At 35.7% G+C, this 8,366-nt stretch overlaps 1 protein-coding gene and 1 pseudogene across 1 annotated transcript in view; one reads left to right on the forward strand and one right to left on the reverse strand.

Moving 5' to 3' along the window:
• LOC107701421 (ribosomal protein S6 kinase beta-1-like) overlaps positions 1 to 4,483 on the reverse strand; it is a 10,598-nt gene extending 6,115 nt beyond the window's left edge. Inside the window, exons 1-9 of the mRNA XM_016503422.1 lie at positions 4,297 to 4,483; positions 3,550 to 3,593; positions 3,233 to 3,353; positions 2,535 to 2,603; positions 2,305 to 2,452; positions 1,861 to 1,918; positions 1,534 to 1,634; positions 1,343 to 1,433; positions 1,103 to 1,193 (exon numbers count right to left, since the gene is read on the reverse strand). Coding sequence (XP_016358908.1) covers positions 1,103 to 1,193; positions 1,343 to 1,433; positions 1,534 to 1,634; positions 1,861 to 1,918; positions 2,305 to 2,452; positions 2,535 to 2,603; positions 3,233 to 3,353; positions 3,550 to 3,593; positions 4,297 to 4,365 — 792 coding nt within the window. The 5' untranslated portion in view covers positions 4,366 to 4,483. The remainder of the gene's footprint in view (positions 1 to 1,102; positions 1,194 to 1,342; positions 1,434 to 1,533; positions 1,635 to 1,860; positions 1,919 to 2,304; positions 2,453 to 2,534; positions 2,604 to 3,232; positions 3,354 to 3,549; positions 3,594 to 4,296) is intronic.
• A 1,032-nt stretch (positions 4,484 to 5,515) lies between these two features.
• Positions 5,516 to 8,366, forward strand: part of LOC107701422 (tubulin delta chain-like) — a 4,768-nt pseudogene continuing 1,917 nt past the window's right edge.

An 8,366-nucleotide genomic window follows, 5' to 3' on the forward strand; every position in this document is an offset into this window, starting at 1 on the left:
GTCAGCTGCTCAGTAACATTTTTATGAATTTTTACAAGGCATGTGACAATGCGATATGTGCAACAAACGTCTTCCCAAATTCGTAATGTGAATCATTTGTCAACAAAGAGAAACACTGAGGTCCTTCCTGCGGGTTTCTGCCAAAAAAGCAAGAACTCCATCAACATTAATAAATGTTATTACTGTAATTTTACTGTTGTTCTGTCAAATAAAAGAAAAAAATACTGAAAATAATAATTACAACAGCTCTATTAATACATTTATTGTAACATTTACACAGTGTTCAGACTGGGATCTGTAATATTTTCTAATGTTTTAAAATAAGTCTCTTCTGCTCAGCAAGGCTGCATTTATTTGTACGGTAAAAAAAATACATGACTGATTCAAGAAGGGGGTCTAAAAAATGGCCCAAAAAATATTATTTTACTAACTTATTAATTTTAAGTTAAGTTGTGCTTTATTGGTATAATGTCTGCTAGAATGTTAAAAAATGTTCAGTGTTAAGTAAATATTTTTAAATTGTGGCTTTGTAAATTATTTTTTCTTTGAAAAGCAAGACAAAACAGTAAAAAGCACATTTTGGCTATTTAATTTATGCAATGCTGAAAAAATTGGCAAAATGGGAAAAAAAACGTGAAAGACCGTGTTCGGTATTCGGCCTTCGGCCCAGTGTTTCATTTTGTTCGACTTCGGCCAAGAAGTTTCATTTCGGTGCATCCCTAATAGTTTTGTAACAATTATTAATTTCGAAATTAAACTGGCTTATACATTGTCATTACACTAAAATAATTTTATTAAAAAAAATTTATTGTTGACAGTGAATGAAAATTAACTGTAGAAATTTATTTAGAAAAAAAAAATTCGGACAAACTTAAAAACAAAAACAAAAAAACAATTTATGTCTTGACCAGTCTTTAGAAATCAGAATTAAATTATATTACATTTAGGGAATATGAATATAACAAGTTCAGTAACTGGTTGTTGACATTAATTCTGAAACACAAATACATAAATTCCAGAATGTAAATACAAAACCCAAACTGAAGTATTGCAGGCTATAGTGCGCTACACTACGACAAATTCTCAAGAAGTTTATACTCACTGCTCCAGTTAACATGTCATACATCAAAGCCCCCAGACTCCACCAGTCAACAGCCCGATTGTGTCCGCTTCTCATGAGGATCTCTGGAGCCCTGAAATAAAGAAACTTCTCACACTACTGTAGAATTCATCTAAATGCATGTCACACGGGCACGGCAGGCAATGAAAAGAGACATTTGCAAAACAGGAAATTAGCTACTTGGACATCACAAGAATGTAAAGGTTTCTTTAAACGTCTCACATGTATTCAATAGTGCCACAGAAAGTATGTGTCACTGTGCCGTCATGAATTGACTCCTTACACAGTCCGAAATCAGTCAGTTTTACATGTCCTGTGATAAGATAAAAAAAAAACTGATTATTAGAATTAAAGATTTCTCCGTTCATTTTCAGATTTACTCCTTTCTAAACTACAAAAAGCAGCGGCCAAACCTTGGTTATTGAGCATGATGTTCTCAGGTTTGAGATCTCTGTAGATGATGCCTTTCTGATGCAGGTGTCCGAGAGCCATAGAGATTTCAGCCAAGTAAAAGCTGCATGTGAAAAGCCCTGAGCATCATTCTGATTATCTTTGTTCATCTCATGCTGAATGTAAGGCTTATTTTATGCATGTGTCGGTGTTCATGCGTCCTTGAAAATTGTTTAAAAAGTTGACACTTCCATAAAACACTACGTTTAAAGAGCTAATCAAAATTCAGTTTTAACGTAGCAAGTTTATGCTTTAAAAGTCACAAAACTGATCAAATCGCCCTTTCTTACCAGGCCGTGTCCTCCATGAAAATCCCCTCTCGCTCAAGCTGCATGAAAAGCTCCCCACCTGCAAAAGAAAAAAGGTTTTTACCACAAACACCACCGTTTTAAGAGAAAATACAGATGGACGGATAGTAAAGCTTCACACCACATCATCTCTCAAACATCACACACTGCATATTTACCATTTCAGCCACGAAATGAAAAAAAAAGTGTTTCAAACATAGTAAACAAATGCTTTTTTTTTTTTTAATGCATTGCACAATTTAGTTTATTATGCATTTCATAAAATGTTTAAATAAATTCCCTCTATGCAAAAAATAAAATAACACAGAAGGAATGCCTCTAAAAGGGCAGAATGTATTCCTTAGCAACTCGGCAGCAACAGGAGGACAGCAGAAAGAATGAGTAGTTATCCATCTCTGAGACAAAGGTTGTTCTTGATTCACGAACCACTTAGGTATTCAAGGATGAGGTAAAGCTTGCCGCCCGTCTGAAAGGCATAGATTAGATCAACGATGAAAGGATGCTTGACTTCCTCTAAGATGTTCCTCTCTGCTTTAGTATGCGCTGTGTCCTTGGCGTTGCGTACAATCATAGCCTACAAGCAGCAGAATAGAGTGACATTGAGACATTGCCACGAATGTAAATGAATGCATTCAACTTTAAGGAATTTGCTTAACCTTTTTTAAAACTTTCATTGCAAATATTTTTCCTGATCCTGCACCAGATACTTTCCGAACCTGGAAAACCTACAAAAAAAAAAAAGGAAAAAGAAAGTTAAATTCAAGCCCAGACAGGTTTAAATGGAATACGCCACAATGTTATTTTTAGTAATATGTAGTTTTTATTAGTTTTTGTTATTTTTAAATATTACTATTAAGGTTTAATTCATTTTATTTTGAAATAAAAAAAAATTAAACCTAAATAGTAACATTGATCTAAATAGTTTTATAGTTAGTAATTTCAATGCTTCTACTTGATGTATTTCTATCTGAGTTTTTATACTTGTATATCATATTATATTTTATTTAGTGTATTTCAATCCACAAACATTTTTTAATAGTTTTAGTTTACGATAGTGACCCCACTGCTCCATATATTTGATATTACAATACTGATATTGTATATTACTATTATACCCATTGATATTAGAACTTCTCCAATGCTGTTTAAAGTCATATTTGTGCTCTTTAGTCTTTTAACATTTTAACACAGGTTTGTTTTTGCTGTTTATGTAATGCACTGTAATGTTGTGTATATAACAATAATTGTGTTCAGCACAATGTTAAGCACTTTGGGGGTACAGTATAGTGTGAAAAGTGCTTAAAAATAAATAAATAAAATGAAAATATTAGAATTAAATTAAAAATATATATACCTTTCCATAACCTCCTTTTCCCAACACACGGAGAAGCTCAAAGCACTCTGGACGGATGTTCTCAGTGCCTTGGTTCACATTGTCCTCTGATATCTCAATCTTCTCACAGTCGTCCATGTTACTATAAGAATAAACCAGAAATAAAGCAATAATGTGCATTATTCCTCTCATCTGCATTAAAATATTGTTGTGCAGTTTAATTTTTCTAGGCAGTTTTTTTTTTTTTTTTTAGAATCTGTCTAGGACACATTATTTTAATCATTAAAAATAAAAAATCTGATTTTTTTTTGTTTATTGCAACCACTACACATACTTACAACTCAAAGCCACTGCACTGATCCATGAGGTCATTGATCTGAGCCTGCAGAAGAGAAGTGTGAAATGCATAATCAATAAAGGCTCAATTCCCTGCAACAGTGAACAGCGTTATGTTGGGTGGAGAGATGATCAGAGCATGAGCAGATAAAGTTACGAGGCAACAGTTGGCAGCACTTCTAGTATGACCATGAAAACGTAAGGGGTCATATTTCGCAATACTATTCCCAGAGATCCCATAAGGTGACTGACATGCACCATCTATGGTCTTGCAACTCCTAATTGACTGATCCTCGTAAATAAAAAATGCATATTAGCTTAGTCAATAAATTATTTTAAGCAATATGCATGCAAAAATGTGTATATCGAAGGCATGCTGCATTGCAAGTTTCGATGTGAAAGGAAACGCATACATCCAGCCCTTTAAATTGCCATAACTGTACTGTACTGAACTGAACTGAACTGAACTGACAAGTAGTAAGCTCACATACAACCCTATTATCTCCAGCTCGTATCATTGCCTACTGCATATAAAACATATTTCAGCATGTAAAATTCAAATATCTCTGACACATGTGCTGACAGACAGAATACCAGTCATTCAGTAACGTAAATAAAACATACTGTAGGGTAATCGTGTTAGCCTGCTAGCATAACATAAAGCAGTTCCTCGGGCCTCAGGCCTGCACTATGCTCGGGGTGGTACACTCCAGCGTGCCGTTTACTTCAAAACAGCGACCGTCCCTTACCTCCTCCAGCTCATCATCGGAGACATTTTCCTCCGGCTGGTCCAGATCGATGTCGAAAACGCCAGCCATCGTTGATTTCGCTGTCTGGGATCACTTCAAACCGCGTGAGGAGCTCGCGCTTCCCGCCTCATGGACATGAACGCAGCGTCGCCATGACCGGCATGACGCGATCTGAATGCGGGAAATACTCGCGCTGGACTTTAAACTGTTTTCATGCGTGGAACTGTCAAAAAAAGTGTATCAGAATACAAAAGCGATAAATAAGTATATAAATAATATTATTTATATAGTGTAAATATGTTTTTTTTAATATATATTTTTTCTTTTATTTTATGTTTTCGTATCGTTTTATATGTTAAATACAGTGGTGGACGAAGTACACAAATCAAGTACTTGAGTAAAAGTACAGATACGTATAATAAAATATTACTCCAGTAAAAGTAAAAGTACTCCTTTTTCAATTTTACTCGAGTGAAAGTACAAAAGTACTCAATTTTTTATGTACTTAAGTAAAAAAGTACTGATAGATAGATTTATTTAGCAATTTTATATAGGCTACTTAATTTAAGTAAAGCTACTCCGTTACTGTCCACCACTGGTTAAATATATATGTATATATATTTTACAATTTACATATAGTACATATATACCTAATTTACATATAGTGTAGTACACGTTGTATGTAAAAAAAGAATAATCCAAATAATATCAGAATACAAAACAAACAAATGACAATAAATACATAAAAATAAAAAGGAATTCTAAATGTATTATATTGTGTTGTATCATAGAACTTGAAAATTATTTTGGTTGTATCAATTTCGGCTATTTATTTTTTTAAACAGCACACATCGATTGATTGATTGATTGAATGATTGAATGATATTCCCTGAAATCAATCAGTCTATCAGCCAATTTTTTCCAAATGTAAATACATTAAATTAATTAATTAATTATTTAAATTGTAAACTTTACATCATGGTATTATTTGTTGCACTTAAATCTACAGTCTAATCTGAAGTAATGAGAATCACCACCAAGTAAAAAGAATTTGAGAAAAATGTGCTTAACTGCATTAAAATAATGTAAAAATATAAATAAATGTTATGCTTCATGCAGTATTGATCGTTCTTTCTTTATTTGGGACGATATTTAACTCTTTATTTAACTCTAGCTCCCATCATGCATCAGTTCCGACGCTTACGAACCTGTCCTGCACCCGCCTTCAACTGTGCGCACAGATGCTCTGCTTTTACTTTGTGAAAGTTTTCAAAAGTGGTGACTTAATGTTATTTGACATTGTGCGGTTGTATTGACTCTCCATACAGTAAACTGACATCCAGTCTGTCGGTACGGTCGTCTCCTTGAGAAGGATAACGTTGCTATAGCTACAGGCATTTACACAGTGCTGTCATGATGTGCTGTCCGAGAGCTTCTGTCGTATCGTTTAATGCTTAACGTCGATAGATATGTCGGTTGTAAGCTTACAGCTGAGTCAGTGTGGGAATCAGATAGGACACGAGCTCTTCAGTGTCATAAGCGATGATTCCAGTGGACCAAACAGAAAGAAGTACAAGCAGTGCAGTGATGAGAGATTCTTTTATGAGAGATCTACTGGAGGTAGGTTCAGCTCCCTCATATTTGCTAATAGCACTGTAATATATTTGATATTTATTAGGTTCTTCATGTTTATGTCTTAACAGAACTTGTGGCGCAGTCAGTACTTGTTGATATGGAGCCCAAAGTTATCTCTCAAGCAATAGCCAAGGCTTCAAAATCTGGATGATGGAGATATGGAGACAAAGCACATTTCTCCCAGAAGCAGGGCTCTGGAAACAACTGGGCGAATGGGTAAGAAGTACGCTCTTGGTTTGAGCTTTAAATGTGTGTTTGTCTTGTGTGAGTTTATTGTTGTTCTCTGAAGGTTCTGTGTTCATGGTCCGCGTCATGAAGAGGCTGTGGAGGATCTGGTTCGGATGGAGATGGAGCGCTGTGATCTTCACCATGATGAGTGTTGCAGGCGGCACCGGTTCTGGTGTGGGTACCTACATCACTCAACATTTGAGGGACTTGTATCCCAATTCCTTCATCCTCAATCAAGTAACATGGCCATATGGAGCTGGTGAGGTAGTGAGATTTTTCTATTTTTAAGTATAAATGATACAGAAGCAGTTGGGTCAATTATATGATATGTTTTTGTGTGTGTGTGCGTGCGTGCGTGTGTGTGTGTGTGTGTGTGTGTGTGTGTGGATCTGATAACTTAAGTACATTACTACGAACTTGGTACATGTGCCATTATTATTCATCCTTACACTGTCACTATTCACTGTTTATGTTGTTTTGCCTTTCCAGGTGATTGTGCAAAACTACAACTCTGTGCTGACACTGTCACACCTCTACCAGCTCTCTGATGCTATTCTGGTTCACGAGAATGACACTGTGCACAAAATCTGCAGCCGGCTGATGAACATCAAACACATCTCCATCAGTGACGTTAATAAGGTGATCGCTCACCAGCTGGCCAGCGTACTTCAGCCCGCTTATACCGCTGATTCACCCTGCCATTACAGCACAAACCCCATCGGTACAAATGACTCGCAGTTCACCTCCAGTTTCAGACAGTCATCAGGCAAAGTGGCACTCCTTTACCAGTGTTTATCTGCTGTCTGCAGGGGAATTACTGACTTCTTTGGTGTGTCACCCTGAGTACAAACTGCTCAGCTTGTGTAACATTCCTCAGATGTCCAGCACGTCTCTGGCCTATAGTGTGTTTAACTGGCTTGGGCTGCTCAAGCATTTACGTCAAATGCTCATCGCCAGCGCTAGGATGGAGGAAGGTGAGTGCTGTGATGTCACATATCCTTGTAATATTAGGAAGGATGTTTTATAAATGACACGTAATAGAAGAAATGCAAAATATTACTTCACTGATTGTCTACATAATGGTTTTGTGGAACTAAAGCACTCTTTCTGAAAGGAATTGACTGGACGGTAAGCGCATCTGGAGGAGAGAGTAACAGCAGGCATCAAAATTTCAATGTATCACTTGTTAATCTTCTAATACTACGGGGGAAAGATGTCTCTACTGCAGTTACAGGTAAGCCGATCTCCGATATACTGCCCTTCATTAAATAGATAGTTCACCCCAAAATGAAAATTGTCATCATTTACTAACTCTCAAACTTGTTTTTTTTTCTTCTGTTGAACACAAAAGTAGATATTTTGAAGATTGTGTGTAACCAAACAGTTGCTGCTCCCTATTGACTTCCATAGTATTTTTTCCATACTATGGTAGTCAGTAGAACCAACAAACTACCTTTTGTTCAGAAGAAAGAAACTCGTACAGGTTTGGAATGGCATGAAAGGGAGCAAATGATGAAAGAATTTTCAGTTTTGGGTGAACTATCCCTTTAACATTCATTTTTAATGGAAGCCTTCAACCATTTAGGGAAAAAATAAATAAATAGAAATAGTGCTGAATTTTGAAGAATTATTTTTTCTTTGGTTTACTGTTTATTTGTTTCAAAATCAGTTTGTTTGACCTTGAAACAAACGTAGTTAAAATTTAATAAATTGAAACAAGAAAAAAATTCTTCAAAATTCCGCACTATTTTTTTTCTAAATGACTGAAGGCTAATGACTTTTTTATTATTATTTAAACCATCTTTTTTTTTTTTATTTAGAAGTTTAACTTAACTGAGTTGTCTTCATTTTAATGTATGTTCCTTCAAAAAGTGTGGATACTTACAATGTTTTCAAAGAATTATACAATGTATTGTTTTGTAAGTTGTGTAAGTAGTGTGTGTGTGTGTGTGTGTGTGTGAGTGTGTGTATACACACACACAATTGATTTAAGCTGCTGTACGTCTTCGTTAAATTGAAGGGATTGTGTTAAATGGTGCTGGACTTTGGCTCAGGCATTGCATATTATAGGGTGACCATACGTGCCATTTTCCCAGGACGCGTCCTGGCCAGGATTTCTATATTGCCTAAAATATCTAGGTTTTGGCTTTGTTTGCGTGTGCAGACCGATCGGTGTATGACATCAAAATACCTCGAGAGCATTTTGA

The sequence above is a fragment of the Sinocyclocheilus anshuiensis genome, unplaced genomic scaffold (assembly GCF_001515605.1).
Source record: "Sinocyclocheilus anshuiensis isolate Anshui unplaced genomic scaffold, SAMN03320099.WGS_v1.1 scaffold1906, whole genome shotgun sequence".
NCBI lineage: Eukaryota > Metazoa > Chordata > Actinopteri > Cypriniformes > Cyprinidae > Sinocyclocheilus > Sinocyclocheilus anshuiensis.